This window comes from Chelonia mydas, chromosome 5, assembly GCF_015237465.2.
Source record: "Chelonia mydas isolate rCheMyd1 chromosome 5, rCheMyd1.pri.v2, whole genome shotgun sequence".
NCBI classification, from domain to species: Eukaryota; Metazoa; Chordata; order Testudines; family Cheloniidae; genus Chelonia; species Chelonia mydas.
In genome coordinates this window covers 121249932-121269803 of record NC_051245.2, presented here as the reverse complement: position 1 = coordinate 121269803, position 19872 = coordinate 121249932, and the positions used below count along the sequence as shown (strand labels likewise).

General features: G+C 50.9%; 1 protein-coding gene across 1 annotated transcript; it reads right to left on the bottom strand.

Moving 5' to 3' along the window:
* Positions 1–1567: 1567 nt before the first annotated feature.
* Positions 1568–18518, bottom strand: LOC102948081 (perilipin-3-like). Its single transcript, XM_043547497.1, is given in 9 exon segments — positions 1568–2319; positions 2420–2533; positions 2747–2937; positions 3660–3915; positions 3917–3946; positions 4052–4134; positions 4846–5041; positions 16891–16961; positions 18502–18518. Coding segments are annotated over 8 exon segments (1293 nt in total). The 5' UTR covers positions 16945–16961; positions 18502–18518; the 3' UTR covers positions 1568–1950.
* Between the last annotated feature and the right edge of the window lie 1354 nt (positions 18519–19872).

Sequence of the window (19872 nt, the reverse complement as noted above, 5' to 3'; positions counted from 1 at the left end):
GGGCTGTATAAGTAGGGGAATTGCCAGCAGATCGAGGGATGTGATTGTTCCCCTCTATTTGACATTGGTGAGGCCTCATCTGGAGTAGTGTGTCCAGTTTTGGTCCCCACATTACAAGAAGGAGGTCAAAAAAATTGGAAAGCGTCTAGCAGAGGGCAACAAAAGTGATTAGGGGACTGGAACACATGACTTATGAGGAGAGGCTAAGGGAACTGGGATTGTTTAGTCTGTAGAAGAGAAGAATGAGGGGGGATTTGATAGCAGCTTTCAACTACCTGAAAGGGGGTTCCAAAGAGGATGGATCTAGACTGTTCTCAGTGGTAGCAGATGACAAAACAAGGATCAATGGTCTCAAGCCGCAGTGGGTGAGGTTTAGCTTGGATATTAGAAAAAAAACTTTTTCCACTAGGAGGGTGGTGAAGCACTGGAATGGGTTACCTTGGGAGGTGGTGGAATCTCCTTCCTTTGAAGTTTTTAACATCAGGCTTGAGAAAGCCCTAGCTGGGATGATTTAGTTGGGGATTGGTCCTACTTTGAGCAGGGGGTTGGACTAGATGACCTCCAGAGGTCCCTTCCAACCCTGATATTCTATGAAGAGCTTGGTATCCTCAGTCGATTGGAGAACAAGGCAGGCCCTTTCCAATGAGATCACCACTTTGTTACTAGTTTCCATCTTTGAGAGCAACACACGCATTCCTACTCATGGTGCTGTTGCAGTGCTGAACCCGAGAGACCTTTCTTTGCCTGAAGCTTATTAATAGCTCAAGCCCGAGTTGGGATAAGCAACAGTGATGGAGCTGCCTAGATGACACTACCCACTTGTGAATTCAAGCACAGACACAAGCTCTCAGGAAAATGCATTACAAGCCCAGCATTGGTCCTATTATCGATCTCCCACAACCCTGAGCCACGGGCCTGTAGTGTTATTGGCCTGGCTAGATTTACACTAAGTAGTAAGAAAGGTTAGGCTGGTGCTTGGCTAACAGCAGGAAGGATGCAGGCTGGCTGATGTCCATGCTTCAGCAAGACTATCTGCTGCTCTCTTGCAGGTAGTCTCCCTATGTGTGTTTTGTTAAATCCCAGTTGCCAATTCACCATCTCTTTTCCTAGACACTTCCAACCTCTTGAGCTTCTTGCACTGGACTAGAAGCAAGGCCCAGCAGTCTCCCACCACTTTTATGACCTTTACTTGCTCATTACCAGTAGTAGGTTCTCAGTTCTCCACACACCCCATTTCCTCTCAAGGCCACAGTGCCCTATCTCAACAACCTGGGTCTTTCCCTCTGTTAGTTGGTCTCAGAGTCTAATGTTGCCTTGCTACCCCCTGGAAGCCAAATGAGTGTTCTCAATGGGCTGCTGCCTCCTTCCATTGAGACTTTTCTCATGTAGAAGAGTGTCAAATGGAGGCACCTAAGAGATGCCTTCACCCAGGAGATGAACTCAGCCATTCTGGAGCCCTGCCAGAGAAAAAGGGGGTGTGTGAAGAAGAGGGGGATGGGGTCACCTGTACAATATATGTTTGTACAGAGTACAAGGCAGGGAGGGAATCACATTAAGCAGACAGGAATTTGAATGCAGTTGAGGTCTATTGTGACATTAAATCCTAGTTTTACACATTACAATGCTAGGAAAAATATCAAGCTGAGGAGCACTTCCTATGTACAGAGGAAGACAGCTGTATGTCAGTTACAATCCATGTCCTGAGAGAAGCAGACTAGCCCTGCAAGGGAGGCAGTCCTGCATGACTAGTGATGCCACCCTGTAACTGGTAATACACGGTTCTGGGGAAGTGTGCCTGGGAAATGACATTCACGTTCTGTAATTCTGCAGAAGGAAGAGCTGACCTCAGTCCACCATCTGCCAAAGCAGAACTGTGGCCTCAGCAAGGAGACCACACACTAGCTAGGCAGGCAATTCAGCTGGATTCCTTCCAGCAGCAGGGGGAACCCTTCAGGCCTCCACCTTCTTTCCTTCCTTCACCAGCTCATCAGGACACGGTGGGGAGTCTCCAGCGGGAGTGAAGGGTCCCACGATCCAGTCCAGGGGAATGTTCTGCGTCATGTAGTCCAGCAGCTCATCCAGGGACTCCTGGACCTTGGTCACCATCTCCCGACTCCGGGCAAGGGCACTGCTGGACAGATCCTGGAAACAGCCAGCACTGGAGAAGGAGGCCTGGAGCTCTTGTATACTGCTTGAGACCTGCTGGGCCTTGTCCTGGATAGTGCTGGGAAGGCCCTGGATGCTGCCCAGGAGAGTAAGGCAGGTGGTTTTCAGTTGCTGGGTGAGGCTCTGGGACATGGCTAGAGCCTGAGCTTCAACCTGCTGGAAGGAGAAAGAGACTGGAGTATCTGCAAGTTTCCCCTGCAGATGGGGGGAGTTCACTGCAGCAAGGCTGTGAGGGCAAGAAGGAGGAGAATACCTTTGCGGAGTCTGGTTCCTCCTGCCCTTCCAACTTCCCCCTGCAGCACTGGAGCCACATCTGGTACAGACAGTCCTGGCCATTGTGAAGCTTCTGATCTACGGCCTGCTTGATCTGCAGGAGGAGTGGGCAGTTAGCTGGGAAGAGCAGGAGGCGGCTGGCCAGGGAAGCTCTCCCACAGCTAGGTGTGGGCAGCAGGCAGGCAGCACTACTGCAGCAACACAGCTGGGCCCAGAAACAAACAGTGCCAATGGCTCTGAGCATGGGAGGCTGCAGAGACCGTGACCCACAGCAGCTACAGGGCAGGGGAGAGGGTTGTGTTCCTACCAGGTCAATGATTTGCTGGAGCTGGGAGAGGGCCTCCAGGGTGCGCTGCCTGGCTTGTCTCATCTTGCCCAGGGCGTGCTGGTAGGCTCGCTGGCGCAGCGTGCTCGACAGGGAACCCAGACGCACGTAGTAACTCCGCTGCTCTGCGGGAGCCTCTCCAGGCCCCTCAAGGGGAGTTGTGGCAAGCTCAGCTGGAAGGGGGAAGGGGTCAGTTGGCAGCAGTGATGCAAGCAAGCCAGTAAGGTCAGGTACGCTGCACCATTAAGACATTTGTTGCTGGTATGACGTACTGGAATGACATTTGGTGTCCACTGAAAACTGCAGAGCTCTCAGGAACTGCAGCAGCGAAAGGAGCAGAACGCAGGCACCTCCTCCAGTGTGGCTGTACTGCCCCCAACTGGCCCCCCACCAGCCCTTCCACGCAGTTCCATCTCCTGTCTGGGGTCTGTACAGCCCCCCTGCACAAGGCAGGGTGCAGTTGTTTGGGGGGAGTCACGTGCCCCCCCTGCCCTTTTGGATCCCTCCCATGAGTCGCCATATTGGTAAGAGTTAAAATCTACTTGCACCACCGGTTGGCAGGGCCAGGATACAAAGCAGGTATGCGTTCAGCCCTCCCAAAGCTTGTGACCGATGGAATCTTCCCCAGGGCACTTTTGGATGCCCTGCAGCACCGACCAGTAAGGCAGCGGGTAGCAGCACAGGGAGCAGCGTCAGAGCCATCAGACAGGGCGAGCAGAGGGCCCAGCATGAAGGAACTAAGGGAGCGCTAGTAGCCAAGCTAGGTTGAAAGCTAGCCTGAAGGAGAGGTGGCTCTTTTGGCAGATCAGCTGTGAGCACTGAACAGCTGTGAGTCCAAGCCGCGCCCGAAGACACCAGGGTCACATTGGTTTGTATTCAGCAGAGGGGTTCTTACCGAGCTCCTCCTTGGTCATGGGGAGGTAGTGGTCCACCAGCTGCTCAGATTTCCCCAGTGCTGTCTCTATGCCACTCGCAGCCATCTGCCCCATGCTGGAGCCCATCACTCTGCTCATGCTGCTGGTCACAGCGGATTTGGTCACCTCCACGCTCTCCTTGACAGCCCCTTGGGCAACGCCCACCATGCTGGTCACTGCATCCTTGGCCTCAGTGACCGTGCTGCAGACTGCATCCTTGGCACCCACCATTGTGGCACTGCACAAGGTCTTGGGCATCCAAAGCCACCTAGAGGAAAAGGGGTCAGAAGAGAGGTCACGGAACACCTAGCGGAAGTGAAGGGCCCACAGCCTCATCCTGCTCCAGGACCAGCCGTGACACTCGTGTGGTTACCTTCTCCATCGGCTGCTGCGGGATGGGCAGCTGCTCCTCCGGTCTGTCCAGACCCCGACAGGCATATTCATTGGCTGCTGCAACTGTAACCACCACAGAACTCGTTCCCTTAATTCCTTCATGTGCACAGATCTCGTGGGGCTGCTAATCCGTGTACATTGGAGGACTGGTGTTCCTAAGCAAGTGTCCCCTGGCTTTCCCATCAGTAACCTGGGAAGAGGGGTTGGGCAAGTTGCCCAAGGCTATGGAGCCAGTCTGTTTCAGAGCCAGGTTTAGCACTCAGGAGATCCCGCTGCCAGTCATCTGTTCATCATCCCCCAGCTTCTCCTAGAGGGTTTCAGGAGTCTCCAGTGCCTGCAATGGGCTCAGACCCTTCTAGCATTGGAGCTGCTTTCTGTGCCCTCTAGCAGGTATTGCTCTATGGCATTAGGTGCCATAAACAGTGTATGTGGCTGTGTGGAACTGGGCCAGCCACGCACACCAGGGATTGTGGCTGGGCACTGCCTGCCTCTAGGCTGGCCCAGCTCAGCACTAGTACCTGAGCAAGAGTCCCCAACAGCAGCTGCTGCAGTCATCAGAGCCGCTCCGCAAAAGGCCAATGCCTTGGCCAGATCACGTCTAGGAGCTAGCCGAGTTCAGGGGAGCAGGAGAAGGGAGTCCGTGGATTCTGTTTGCTGCCAGTTGGAGGCTGAATTCAGTAGTGGGCCTAGAGCCACTGTAGGCTGAGCCTGCCCCCAGACCCACCTCCCCCTCCACACACACAGGAGTGTTCCTGCCTCCCTTCCCTTACTCACGCTGTGGCTCCAGCTGGGCCAGGATGGGCTGTGCCCCGGTGATGGCAGCAGAGGTGATGGCCCTCACCCCAGTCTCTGCTACCTCACAGACTGCTTTGATGGCTGGGTGCGTCTCTTTGGTGGCAGCGTAGCTGGCAGAGGCCATCTCACAGGCAGAGCTGACCAAGGGCAGACCAGCCACCCTGTCCACTGCAGTCTGCGGGAAGTAGAGAGGAGTCAGCTGGGGAAGAGCTCCTGGCTTCTCAAGGTGCCCCTCCTGTCTTTCCCTCTGTAACTACTGATTCTGTAGGAGACTGTCCAGCTCTGAGGACAGTCTCCTGTTCCTTTCAGCTGGGTTTTAGTGGCCTGCCTGTGACATGAGTTACAGACCCAGAAGCCTGGTCCCATTGGAACAGCTGCCAATATTCAGCAAGGTCTCAGGAATGCTGTTTCCATCCTGGCACGCCCACCAACAAAACAGAACTGTGTCACGATCTCGTTCCGTCAGCGAGAACAGGAATGGAGAGACCTTTTGTCTTTCCAAGTGCAGTCTCTCTAGATCAGGAACCATGTCTCGGTCCAGCACCCGGTACAATGCCCCCACTGGGCATTGCAATCAACGGGATTTCCCGGTGTTCTAGTGCAGACAGCATTCACAGGGTCACCAGTGCTCCTCCCGGATTCAGGAGGCACTTGTGGGGAGTGACTACGGCACTCTGAGAACTAGAACTTGTAACCACAACACTAGCTAATGCTCCAAGTCCCTGTCTCAAGCAGTGGAGACCCTCAAGCTAGAACAGCCCTTCCAGCTGCTAAGCACACCTTCCTCCCCAGGAGGGACCCACCTGTTGCTCCTCTACCTAGATCTCCACCTGTGGTTCATTTTCCTTAGCAGACATGGTGGAGTGAGATGTCCCTGCAAGACCCAAAAAGGAATATTGAGTGGCTACAGCAGGAAACAATGAAATCCATGTTGTGTAGGAACACCAGGAGAGCTGCTCCCGGTCTGTTTTGTCTAAGAGCCAGACCAGGTTGTCCCCCTGTAGTAAGTCTCTCTGTACAGAGAACAGACCAGGGCCTTAAACCTTTGATCTAAGGCAGGCTTAGAGACAGCCAGTTCCTCAAGCCCAGGGATGCACTTGTAATCCACACACCTTGTGGGTGTGTTCTTCTGTCCCATCTCGTGGCACCAGGACCAGTTAGAGAGACAGAGATTAACGCATCCGCTCTACAGTCTTAGCCAAGAGCCTTATGGCTTTTAGCTCATGCAGTAGAGGCTTATGCATTTAGATCCAGAGGTCCCAGTTTTGATCCTGCCCATCACCAGGGTCTGTCGGTGTTACACACTCCCAGAGCTTCTCCTTAGACTTCTAGACCCAACAACGCCTCCCAAAGAGAGCACCAGGACACCTGCACAGCTCATCAGAGGCACCCTCCTAGTTTAGTCTTTTCCCAGATAGTACCGGGGCTAATTCCATTTATCCCAGAGTACAATCACTGACAGAAGTTATCCTGCTGAAGGTAGAAGACATTGACTACACACACAGAACACTGAATTGAGAAGGTACCACTGGGGAGCCTTCAGGGACCTCTAGAGTGAGTAGTGTCGGAGTCTCCCTGGATACTGAATTACATAGGAGATGATCATAATGGTCCCTTCTGACCTTAATATCTATGAGTCTACGTAGGAGATGCCCACTATGGCAGGCTGGTTATTTTAAAGCCGATTTAGCTGGTAAAAACACAAATATTTTCTATTGTCAGTTAAAGACTGGTCTGGTAAAGAAACAGATTCCAGTTCAGGTAAATTGACACCTTCACCCTGAGAGGCGAGAGTGGGACCACTAACTAGAAAGCTAGGGCCTTTAAAGGAAGGCACCAGGCCTGCTTTCCTTTAGTGTTTCCTGCATTATCTGTTTCAAGTATATATTGGTTACTCAGCTGAGACTGGAGTGCTGGATCAGCCACCTCAGTCAAATGTTTCCACCTATAGATCATTAGGACAAGCCAGAATTCCGACCACAGCCAGAAATCCCAATCCCCATCCCTGAGTGGGAACAGCATAACTTAGCTCATATAGAGAGGTGAGTAGAGAGTTTTTCCCCATAGTCGAGGCTCTAATTTAGTTCTCCTTGTTAAATAGTCTATTTTCCTCTAGGGAAGCCTCCATCTCCTAGAACATACCATTAATACAGGCCTCCCAGTTTGGAGGGCAGATAGTTTCCTTCCCTGGACTGTTTGCTCAGAAGACTCAACTCAAAATGCTTTACACAAGTACAGCTACCAAGAACTGAAAGTAGCTAAGAGTTTCTGATCATTCAATCCCTGCCACGACTGGCCATCAGGCAAGGCATTGGGTCACACTGTGTATAAGAAAAGAGCACCCATCTAAGCACATGCAGAACCTAGGAACCAGAGACATAACACAAAGGTTAACCACACATCTTACCAAACTTCTACACTACTAATCCTTCACCAATACTCAGACCTCCCCCAGCTCTCAGCCATTATATTCCTGTGATGATGTCATCATGGGGCTGGACACACTTGACAGACAGCTCAGGAGACCAATCACACAGCTGCATTCTCTACTTCCTCAGTGAGGGCTGTGAGCCTCTGAAAAGTTACAGGGTTTCAGAGTTGCCAATCTTGGTTGGATGTGTTCCTGGAGGTCTCATCACATGACAATCTTTAATTTCCTGGAGACTTCAGGACAATCCTGGAGGGCTGGCAAACCTAGTTTCAGATTGTGAGCTGTTTGGGGCAGGCCTTTTACTCTGTGTTAAGGCAGTACCTAGCACGATGGGATTCCAGTTCTGATTTTGGCTTCGAAATGCTACGGTCATAGAAATAATAAGAATGCTTCATATTCTCAGCGTGCTCCAGTTGTTCTCTCTGAAGAGCGCCTTTACGCTCCTTTTCCCTGGGAACATTTTCAGTGTAGAAGATTTTTGTCTGTAAAACCATCTAAGAGAGGAGAGTGCTGGTAGCTGTTGTATTATTTTCCTTTCATGCCCACTCCAGAAGAGGCTGGGGAAGTTATTCTGGCCCAGCTGGCACAAGATACTTCCTCAGTTCATTTATAGCTTTCCTGTTGGTTGACTTGTCCAGGGAAGAGAACATGGCACAGATTTTTAAAGGTATTTAGCTATTGCTCCTCTCAGCATTGCAAGGCCTAAGTGACTTAGGCCCAGAACCGCAAAGAGAGTTAGGCTGCCCCACACTGGGCAATAAGGGGTTAAAGACTGAGTGCAGTTAGCAGTTCCAATATAAGTGTCAGTTCGATACGTGGAATCCCCAGACTCAGGGAGTATCAGGGGAGCATTTGGGAAATGACGGGGATGACACAGCCACAGGGAAGGACTAAGTGGGGAGACAAGCTCAGGGAAAAGTTTTAGGGGGGGGGGGGTTAGTTATAGCCACTATGCTCGACTCTGTTCCCTCCCCATTATCATCCCTGGCCTAGTTACTCTAGTGCCAGGGCCCTTCCCAGCTGGAGTGACAGCAGATCACACCAGGCATAACTTTGTCCCATAACCTCCCCATCACCCTTCACACAGGGAGTAAAATCAAAGCAGGGAGTGCAAATGCCTGGAGCAGCTGAGGAGAGTGACAGAGGCCTGGGGCTAATGCAGGTGCTCACCTCACTCCTTTAAAGCAAGCCTAGATGTTCATACCCATGTGTCTGTCCCACAGAGGGATGTGAGTGAGCCTCCATCCAGAGACTCATGACCTTCAGCTTCAATGGCTGCAAGGGCCAGAGTGGGGCAGTGTTAGGCCCTGATTCTACAATGAGCCCTGCACAAACCAGGCCCTGCATCTACTCAGACCCCAGTAACTTCAACAGGCAGTTGGGAAGAGTAGCTGAGTTCCAGAGAGCTCTGCACAGCTCCAAGTATCACCAGCACAGAGAGACCATTGCATGCTCAGGGCTTAGCAACCACCTTCCCATCCATAGCCCTCCCACATACGCAGCCAGCAGAAGAAGCAAGCCCAACCATGTTCAGAGCACACTACAAGTTTTCCTACTTGGGACCTACAGCTACAATCACTAATTATCCAGAGGGTGCCACCCAGGAGAAAAAGCCAGCCAGGGGCAGGAAGCATCTCTTTCCTTTTCCCATTCCTCCTTCTAATATTCAGACCATTGGGGTTGTAGCTGGTGTGATCTCTTTGCTCACACCTTGGATTCTCCAACAGGCCTTTGGATTAAACACTCCAGCCCGTTGGTTTGGGGTTTGCTGAAATAACACACTGCTCCTTGTGCCATAAACACTGCATGCGGTGGGTTAGTCAGTTACGGCATTTTCTTTGTATAACTTGAGACTGGCCCAGCAACATTTTCATTGGGGTTTCTTAGGTCTGACACTGGCTTGGGGATGTGCCTAAACCGCACCTTCTCTACGGAAAGATTAGCGGTAGGGGCTGTGCTTGGGAAATGTAGGCTGCAATGTTCTTCACGGTTGTCATAAATCTAAAGGGAAGGGTAAACCCCTTTAAAATCCCTCCTGGCCAGAGGAAAAATCCTCTCACCTGTAAAGGGTTAAGAAGCTAAAGGTAACCTTGCTGGCACCTGACCAAAATGACCAATGAGGAGACAAAAGCTGGGAGGAGGGAGAGAAACAAAGGGTCTGTGTCTGTCTATATGCTGCTTTTGCCGGGGATAGACCAGGAATGGAGTCTTAGAACTTTTAGTAAGTAATCTAGCTAGGTATGTGTTAGATTATGATTTCTTTAAATGGCTGAGAAAAGAATTGTGCTGAATAGAATGACTATTTCTGTCTGTGTGTCTTTTTTGTAACTTAAGGTTTTGCCTAGAGGGATTCTCTATGTTTTGAATCTAATTACCCTGTAAGGTATCTACCATCCTGATTTTACAGGGGTGATTCCTTTACTTCTATTAAAAGTCATCTTGTAAGAAAACTGAATGCTTTTTCATTGTTCTCAGATCCAAGGGTTTGGGTCTGTGGTCACCTATGCAAACTGGTGAGGATTTTTACCAAACCTTTCCCAGGAAGTGGGGTGCAAGGATTGGGAGGATTTTGGGGGGAAAGACGTGTCCAAACTATGTTTCCCAGTAAACCCAGTTAGAGTTTGGTGGTGGCAGTGGATATTCCAAGGATAAAGGATAAAATTAATTTGTACCTTGAGGAAGTTTTAACCTAAGCTGGTAAAAGTAAGGAGGTTTTCATGCAGGTCCCCACATCTGTACCCTAGAGTTCAGAGTAGGGGAGGAACCTTGACAACGGTGTAAAGAAAATCCAGCTCCTACCTCTATCCAGGTTTGAAGCGAATATTTGCTGATGTGAAATCCACTCATTGACCTCATGCATTTTATTAGACTTGGACTAAAGAGGAAAGAGGTTCATTGGGCTTGAACACAGGACACAGATTAGCTGACCAGCACTCCTGAAGTCTGCACTTACTCTTCCATATCCCTAAAAGGAGCAGGCTAGGACCTTTACTCATGTCAGCAGGGCTCCACCTAGCTAGCATTGGAGGGGCTTCTGTTAAGCCAGAGCACAGCAGGGTTTGTAACACACCTCCAGTTACACAGGCAAATTAGCCTCTCAGTTAGGGAGTTTCTGACTTTGATTGAGACAACAGTGTGCCCTTGTTGCCAAGATGGCCAATAGCATTTTGGGCTGTGTAAATAGGGGCATTGTCAGCAGATCGACAGACATGATTGTTCCGCTCCATTTGACTTTGGTGAGGCCTCATCTGGACTACTATACACAGTTTTGGGCCCCACACTACAAAAAGGATGTGAAAAGATTGGAATGTGTCCAGCAGAGGACAACAACAATGATTAGGGGGAAATGTACCACATGACTTATGAGGAGAGGCTGAGGGAACTGGAATTGTTTAGTCTGCGGAAGAGAAGAATGAGGGGGGATTTGATAGCTGCTTTCAACTATCTGAAAGAGGTTTCCAAAGAGGTTAGATCTAGACTGTTCTCAGTGGTAGCAAAGGACAGAACCAGGAGTAATGGTCTGAAGTTGCAGTGGAGGAGGTTTAGGTTGGATATTAGGAAGAACTTTTTCACTAGAAGGGTGGTGAAGCACAGGAATGCGTTACCTAGGGAGGTGGTGGAATCTTCTTCCTTTGAAGTTTTTAAGGACAGGCTAGACAAAGCCCTGGCTGGGATGATTTAGTTGGGAATTGGCCATTCTTTGAGCAGGAGGCTGGACTAGATGACCTCCTAAGGTCCCTTCCAACCCCCATATCCTAGGAGTGTAGGAAAAGCTTTGTAGCTCCAATCCACTGGAGTACAAGACAGCCCCTGTCCAATGAGATCGGGAGTAACCAGCCATGTGAGCTGCTTACATCACCACTTTGATTACTAGTCTCCATCCTTGAGAGCTACACACCCATTCCTGGTCATGGTGCTGTTGCAATGCTGAACCCAAGAGACATTTCCTTACCTGAAGCTTTTTAATAGCTCAAGCCTGAGTTAGGATAAGCAACAGTGATGGAGCTGCCTAGATGACACTACCCGAGTGACTTCAAGTCTAGACACAAGTTCTCAGGAAAATGCATTACAAGCCCAGCACTGGTCCTATTATCGATCTCCCACAACCCAGAGGCACGTGCCTGTACAGTTATTGGCTAGGTTTACACTAAGCAGTAGGAAAGGTTAGGCGGGTGCTTGGCTAATGGGAGGAAGGACACAGGCTGGCTAGTGTCCATGCTTCAGCAAGACTATCTGCTCCTCTCTCTTGCAGCTAGTCTCCCTGTGTGTGTGTTTTGTTAAGTCCCAGTTGCCTGGAGTTGTCAATTCACCCTCTTTTCCAGACACTTCCAACCTGTTGAGCTTCTTGCACTGGACTAGAAGCAAGGCCCGGCAGTCTCCCACCACTGTATGTGACCCTTTTAACTTGGCTCATTACCAGTAGTAGGTTCTCAGCTCTCCACACACCCCATTTCCTCTCAAGGCCATAGTGCCCTATCTTTCACTCTGTTAGTTGGTCTCAGAGTCTAATGTTGCCTTGCTACCCACTGGAAGCCAGACGAGTGTTCTGAATGGACTGTTGCCTCCTTCTACGTTAGAAAAGTCTCAATGGAAGAGTGTCAAATGGAGGCACCTGAAGAGATGCTTTCACCCACCAGACAAGCTCAGCCATTCTGGAACCCTGCCAGAGAAAAAGAGAGAGAGAGAGAGAGAGAGAGAGAGTGTGTGTGTGTGTGAAGAAGAGCGGCATGGGGTCACCTGTACAGTATGTTTGTACAGGGCACGAATCAGGGAGGGAATAACATTAAGCAGACAGGAATTTGCATGCAGTTGAAGTTTATTGTGACATTAAACCCTAGTTTTACACATTACATATCTAGGAAAAATATCAAGCTCAGGAGCACTTCTTATGTACAGAGGAAGACAGCTGTATGTATGTCCTGAGAGAAGCAGACTAGCCCTGCAAGGGATGCAGTCCTGCATGACTAGTGATGCCACCCTGTAACAAATGGTTCTGGGGAAGCGGGACTGGGAAAGGACATTCAGGTTCTTTAATTCTGCAGAAGGAAGAGCTGACATCAGCCCACCATCTGCCAAAGCAGAACTGCGGCCTCAGCGAGGAGACCCCACACTAGCTATGCAGGCAATTCAGCTGGATTCCTTCCAGCAGCAGGGGGAACCCTTCAGACCTCCACCTTCTTTCCTTCCTCCACCAGCTCATCAGGACATGGTGGGGAATCTCCAGCGGGAGTGAAGGGTCCCACGATCCAGTCCAGGGGAATGTTCTGCATCACGTATTCCAGCAGCTCATCCAAGGACTTCTGGGCCTTGGTCACCATCTCCCGACTCCGGGCAAGGGCACTGCTGGACAGATCCTGGAAACAGCCAGCACTAGAGAAGGAGGCCTGGAGCTCTTCTATACTGCTCGAGACCTGCTGGGCCTTGTCCTGGATAGTGCTGGGAAGGCCCTGGATGCTGCCCAGGAGAGCAAGGCAGGTGGTTTTCAGTTGCTGGGTGAGTCTCTGGGATGTGGCTAGAGCCTGAGCTTCAACCTGCTGGAAGGACAAAGAGACTGGAGTATCTGCAACTTTCCCCTACAGATGGGGGGAGTTCACTGAAACAACGCTGTGAGGGCAAGAAGGAGGAGAATACCTTTGCGGAGTCTGGTTCCTCCTGCCCTTCCAACTTCCCCCTGCAGAACTGGAGCCACATCTGGTACAGGCGGTCCTGGCCATTGTGAAGCTTCTGATCTACGGCCTGCTTGATCTGCAGGAGAGGAGGGCAGTTAGCTGGGAAGAGCAGGAGGCGGCTGGCCAGGGAAGCTCTCCCACAGCTAGGTGTGGGCAGCAGGCAGGGAGCACTACTGCAGCGACACAGCTGGGCCCAGGAACAAACAGTGCCAATGGCACTGAGCATGGGAGGCTGCAGAGACCGTTTCAAGGTTCCTCCCCCACTCTGAGCTCTAGGGTACAGATGTGGGGACCTGCATGAAAACCTCCTAAGCTTACTTTTACCAGCTGAGGTTAAAACTTCCCCAAGGTACAAATTAATTTTACCCTTTGACCTTGGAATTTCCACTGCCACCACCAAACTTTGACTGGGTTTACTGGGAAACGTAGTTTGGACACGTCTTTCCTCCCAAAATCCTCCCAACCCTTGCACCCCACTTCCTGGGGAAGGTTTGGTAAAAATCCTCACCAATTTGCATAGGTGACCTCAGACCCAAACCCTTGGATCTTAGAACAATGAAAAAGCATTCAGTTTTCTTACAAGAAGGCTTTTAATAGAAGTAAAGGAATCACCCCTGGAAAATCAGGATGGTAGATACCTTACAGGGTAATTAGATTCAAAACATAGAGAATCCCTCTAGGCAAAACCTTAAGTTACAGAAAAGACAGAAATAGTCATTCTATTCAGCACAATTCCTTTCTCAGCCATTTAAAGAAATCATAATCTAACACATACCTAGCTAGGTTACTTACTAGAAGTTCTAAGACTCCAATCCTGTTCTGTTCCCGGCAAAAGCAGCATACAGACAGCCACAGACCCTTTGTGTCTCTCCCTCCTCCCAGCTTTTGACAGTATCTTGTCTCCTCATTGGTCATTTTGGTCAGGTGCCAGCAAGGTTACCTTTAGCTTCTTAACCCTTTATAGGTGAGAGCATTTTTCCTCTGGCCAGGAGGGATTTTAAAGGGGTTTACCCTTCCCTTTATATTTATGGCAGACTGTGACCCACAGCAGCTACAGGGCAGGGGAGAGAGGTCGTGTTCCTACCAGGTCCATGATTTGCTGGAGCTGGGAGAGGGCCTCCAGGGTGCTCTGCCTGGCTTGTCTCATCTTGCCCAGGGCGTGCTGGTAGGCTCGCTGGCGCAGCGTGCTTGACAGGGAACCCAGACGCACGTAGTAATTCCGCTGCTCTGCAGGAGCCTCTCCAGGCCCCTCAACGGGAGTTGTGGCAAGCTCAGCTGGAAGGGGGAAGGGGTCAGTTGGCAGCAGTGGTGCAAGTAAGGCAGTAAGGTCAGGTACGACACACCATTAAGACATTTGTTGCTAGTATGACGTACTGGAATGATGTTTGGTAGCCACTGAAATCTGCAGGGCTCTCAGGAACCGCAGTAGCGAAAGAAGCAGAACACTGGCAGCTCCTCCGGTGTGGCTGTACTGCCCCCAGCTGGCCCCCCACCAGCCCTTTCACATAGTTGCATCTCCTGTCTGGGGTCTATAGAGCCCCCACACACAAGGCAGGGTGGGGTTGCTTGGGGGGAGTCACGTGTCCCTCCCCCCACACTTTTGGGTCCCTCCCATGAGTTGCCGTACTGGTAAGAATTAAAACCTACTTGTATCCTGGCCCTGCCAACTGGTGGTACAAGGCAGGGATGCCTTCAGCCCTCCCAAAGCTTGTGACTGATGCAATCTTTCCCAGGACTCATTTGGATGCCCTGCAGCACCGACCAGTAAAGCAGTATGTAACTGCACAGGGAGCAGTGTCAGAGCCATCAGACAGGACTAGCAGAGGGCCCAGCATGAAGGAACTAAGGAAGGGCTAGTAGCCCAGCTTGGTTACAAGGGAGCCCGAAGGAGAGGAGAGGTGGCTCTTTTGGTAGATCAGCTGTGGACACTGAGTCCAAGCTGAGCCCCAAGACACCAGGGTCACATTGGTTTGTATTCAGCAGAGGGGTTCTTACCGAGCTCCTCCTCTGTCATGGGGAGGTAGTAGTCCACCAGCTGCTCAGATTTCCCCAATGCTGCGTCTATGCCACTCGCAGCCATCTGCCCCATAGTGGAGCCCATCACTGTGCTCATGCTGCTGGTCACAACAGATTTGGTCACCTCCGCGCTCTCCTGGACAGCCCCTTGGGCCACGCCCACCATGCTGGTCACTGCATCCTTGGCCTCAGTGACTGTGCTGCAGACTGCATCCTTGGCACCCACCATTGTGGCATCCAAAGCCACCTAGAGGAAGAGGGGTCAGAAGAGAGGTCACTGAACACCTAGCGGAAGTGAAGGGCCCACAGCCTCATCCTGCTCCAGGACCAGCCGTGACACTCGTGTGGTTACCTTCTCAATCGGCTGCTGCAGGATGGGCAGCTGCTCCTTCAGTCTGTCCAGACCCCGACAGGCATATTCATTGGCTGCTGCAACTGTAACACAACCACAGAACTCGTTCCCTTAATTCCTTCACATGCACAGATCTCGTGTGACTGCTAATCCGTGTACATTGGAGGACTGGTGTTCCTAAGCACGTGTCCCCAAGTTACTGATGGGGAAGCCAAGGAAGAGGGGTTGGGCAAGTTGCCCAAGGCTATGGAGCCAGTCTGGGTCAGTGCAGGTTTACCACTCAGGAGATCCGGCTGCAAGTCATCTGTTCATCCACCCCCAGCTTCTCCTAGAGGGTTTCATGGCAATAGGTGCTCCATGGCATTAGGTGCCATACACAGTGCATGTGGCTGTGTGGTACTGGGCCAGTCACGCACACCAGGGACTGTGGCTGGGCACTGCCTGCCTCTAGGCTGGCCCAGCTCACCACTGGTGCCTGAGCAAGAGTCCCCAACAGCAGCTGCTGCAGCCGTCAGAGCCACTCCGCACAAGGCCAATGCCTTGGCCAGATCATGCTTAGGAGCTGGCTGAGTTGAGGGGAGCAGGAGAAGGGAGTCTGTGGATTCTGTTTGCTGCCAGTTGGAGGCAGAGTTCAGTAGTGGGCCTAGAGCCACTGTAGACTGAGCCTGCCCCCAGACCCACCTCCCCTGCCACACACAGAGAAGCCTTCCTGCCTCCCTTCCCTTACTCACGCTGTGGCTCCAGCTGGTCCAGGATGGGCTGTGCCCCGGTGATGGCAGCAGAGGTGATGGCCCTCACCCCAGTCTCTGCCACCTCACAGACCGCTTTGATGGCTGGGTGGGTCTCTTTGGTGGCAGCGTAGCTGGCAGAGGCCATCTCACAGGCAGAGCTGACCAAGGGCAAGCCAGCGACCCTGTCCCCTGCAGTCTGTGGGAGGGAAAGAGGAGTCAGCTGAGGAAGAGCTCCTGGCTTTTCAAGGTGCCCCTCCTGTCTCTTTCCTTCTGCAGCTACTGATTCTGTAGGAGACTGTCCTCAGAGCTAGGCAGTCTCCTGTTCCTGTCAGCAGGGGTTCAGTGGCCTGCCTGTGACATTAGTTACACACCCAGAAGCCTGGGCCCATTGGAACAGCTGCCTATAGACAGCAAGGTCTCAGGAACGCCGTTTCCATCCTGGTACGCCCACCAACAAAACAGAACTGTGTCACAATCTCGTTCCGTCAGTGAGAGTAGGAATGGAGAGACCTTTTGTCTTTCCAAGTGCAGTTTCTCCCGATCAGGAACCATGTCTCGGTCGAGCACAGTGCCCCCACTGGGCATTGCAATCAACGGGATTTGTCAGTGTTCTAATGCAGACAGCATTCACAGGGTCACCAGCGCTGGTGCTCCTCCTGGCTTCAGGAGGAACTTGTGGGCAGTGACTACGGCAATCTGAGAACTAGAACTTGGAGCATTAGCTAGTGTTGTGGTTACGAGTCCCTGTCTCCAGCAGTGGAGACATTCGAGCTAGAACAGCCCTTCCAGCTGCCAAGCACACCTGCCTCCCCAGGAGGGACCCACCTGTGGCTCCTCTGCCTGGATCTCCACCTGTGGTTCGTTTTCCTGAGCAGACATGGTGGAGTGAGATGTCCCTGCAAGACCCAAAAAGGAATATTGAGTGGCTACAGTAGGAAACAATGAAATCAATGTTGTTTAGGAACACCAGGAGAGCTGCTCCCGGTCCATTTTCTCTAAGAGCCAGACCAGGTTGTCCCCCTGTAGTAAGTCTCTCTCTACGGAGAACAGGCCAGGGCCTTAAACCTTTGATCTAAGGCAGGCTCAGAGACAGCCAGTTCCTCAAGCCCAGGGATGCACTTGTAATCCACACAACTTCTGGGTATGTTCTTCTGTCCCATCGAATGGCACCAGAACCAGTTAGAGAGACAGAGATTAACGCATCGGCTTTACAATCTTAGCTAAGAGCCTTACGGCTTTTAGCTCATGCAGGAGTGGCTGAGGCATTTAGCTCCAGAGGTCCCAGATTTGATCCTGCCCATCACCAGGGTCTATCCGTGTTACACACTCCCAAAACTTCTCCTCAGACTTCTAGACCCAACAATCCCTCCCAAGGGGAGCACCAGGACACCTGCACAGCTCAGAGGCACCCTCCTAGTTTAGTCTTTTCCCAGATAATACCAGGGCTAATTCCATTTGTGCCAGAGTACAATCACTGACAGAAGTTACCCTGCTGAAGATAGTAGCCATTGACTACACACACAAAACACTGAATTGAGAAGGTACCACTAGGAGCCTTCAGGGACCTCTAGAGTGAGTAGTGTAGGAGTCTCCCTGGATACTGAATTACATAGGAGATGATCATAATGGTCCCTTCTGACCTTAATATCTATGAGTCTACATAGGAGATGCCCACTATGGCAGGCTAGTTATTTTAAAGCCAATTTAGCTGGTAAAAATACAAATATTTTCTATTGTCAGTTAAAGACTGGTCTGGTAAAGAAACAGATTCCAGTTCAGGTAAATTGACACCATCACCCCTGGAGGCCAGAGTGAGACCACTAACTAGAAAGCTAGGGCCAGGAAGCATTTCCCTTATGGAAGGCACCAGGCCTGTTTTCTTTTAGTGTTTCCTGCATTATCTGTTTCAGATACATATTGGTTACCCAGCACTCCAGTCTCAGCTGAATCAGCCACCTCAGTCAAGTGTTTCCAGCTGCAGATCATTAGCACAAGCCAGAACTCAGACCACAGCCAGAAGTCCCAATCCCCATTCCTGAGTGGGGAAAGCATAGCTTAGCTCAGGTAGAGAGGTGAGTGGAGAGTTTTCCTGTAGTCCAAACCCTAATTTAATTCTCCTTGTTAAATATTCTATTCTTCTCTAGGGAAGCCTCCACCTCCTAGAACATACCATTAAATCAAGGCCTCCCAGTCTGGAAGGCAGATAGTTTCCTTCCCTGGACCGTTTGCTCAGAAGACTCAGCTAGAAATGCTTTACACAAGTACAGCTACCAAGCACTGAAAGTAGCTAAGAGTTTCTGGTCATTCAATCCTAGCCACTACTGGCCATCAGGCAAGACATTGAGTCACACTCTGTGTAAGAAAAGAGCCCCCATCTAAACACACACAGAATCCAGGAACCAGAGCCATAGCATAGAGGTTAAACACACATCTTACCAAACTTCCACACTACTAATCCTTTGCCAGTACTAGAATCTACCCCCCCTCAGCCATTATATTCCTGTGATGATGTCATCATGGGGCTGGATACACTTGACAGACAGCTCAGGAGACCAATCACACAGCTGCATTCTCTACTTTGCTCAGTGAGGGCTGTGAGCCTCTGAAAAGTTACAGGGTTTCAGAGTTGCCAATCTTGGTTGGATGTGTTCCTGGAGGTCTCATCACATGACAATCTTTAGTTCCTGGAGACTCCAGGACGATCCTGGAGGGCTGGCAAACCTAGTTTCAGATTATGAGCTGTTTGGGGCAGGCCTTTTACTCTGTGTTAAGACAGTGCCTAGCATGATGGGATTCCAGTTCTGATTTTGGCTTTGAAATGTTACGGTCATACAAATAATAAAAATGCTTCATATTCTCAGCGTGCTCCAGTTGTTCTCTCTGAAAAGCGCCTTTACGCTCCTTTTCCCTGGGAACATTTTCAGTGTAGAAGGTTTTTTGTCTGTAAAACAATCTAAGAGAGGAGAGTCCTGATAGCTGTTGTATTATTTTGCTTCCTTGCCCACTCCAGAAGAGGCTGGGGCACTTTCTCCGGCCCAGCTGGTACAAGTTACTTCCTCAGTTCATTTATAGCTTTCCTGCTAGTTGACTTGTCCAGGGAAGAGAACGTGGCACAGATTTTTAAAGGTATTTAGCTATTGCTCCTCTCAGCATTGCAAGACCTAAGTGAGTTAGGCCCAGAACCTCAAAGAGAGTTAGGTTGCCCCACACTGGGCAATAAGGGGTTAAAGACTGAGTGCAGTTAGCAGTTCCAATATAAGTGTCAGTTCGATACGTGGAACCCCCAGGCTCAGGGGGAATCAGGGGAGCATTTGGGAAATGACGGGGATGACACAGCCACAGGGAAGGACTAAGAGGGGAGACAAGCTCAGGGAAAAATTTGGGGGGAGGGGTGTCAGTCATAGCCACTATGCTCGGCTCTGCCCTCTCCCCATTATCATTCCTGGCCTAGTTACTCCAGCATCAAGGCCCTTCCCAGCCGGAGTGACAGCAGATCACACCATGTATAACTTCTTCCCATAATCTCCCCATCACCCTTCACACAGGGAGTAAAATCAAAGCAGGGAGTGCAAATGCCTGGAGCAGCTGAGGAGAGTGACAGAGGCCTGGGGCTGAGGCAGGTGCTCACCTCACTCCTTTAAAGCAAGCCTAGATGTTCATACCCATGTGTCTGTCCCACAGAGGGATGTGGGTGGGCCTCCATCCAGAGACACGACCTTCAGCTTCAGTGGCTGCCAGGGCCAGAGTGGGGCAGTTTTAGTCCCTGATTCTACAATGAGCCCTGCACAAACCAGTCCCTGCATTTAC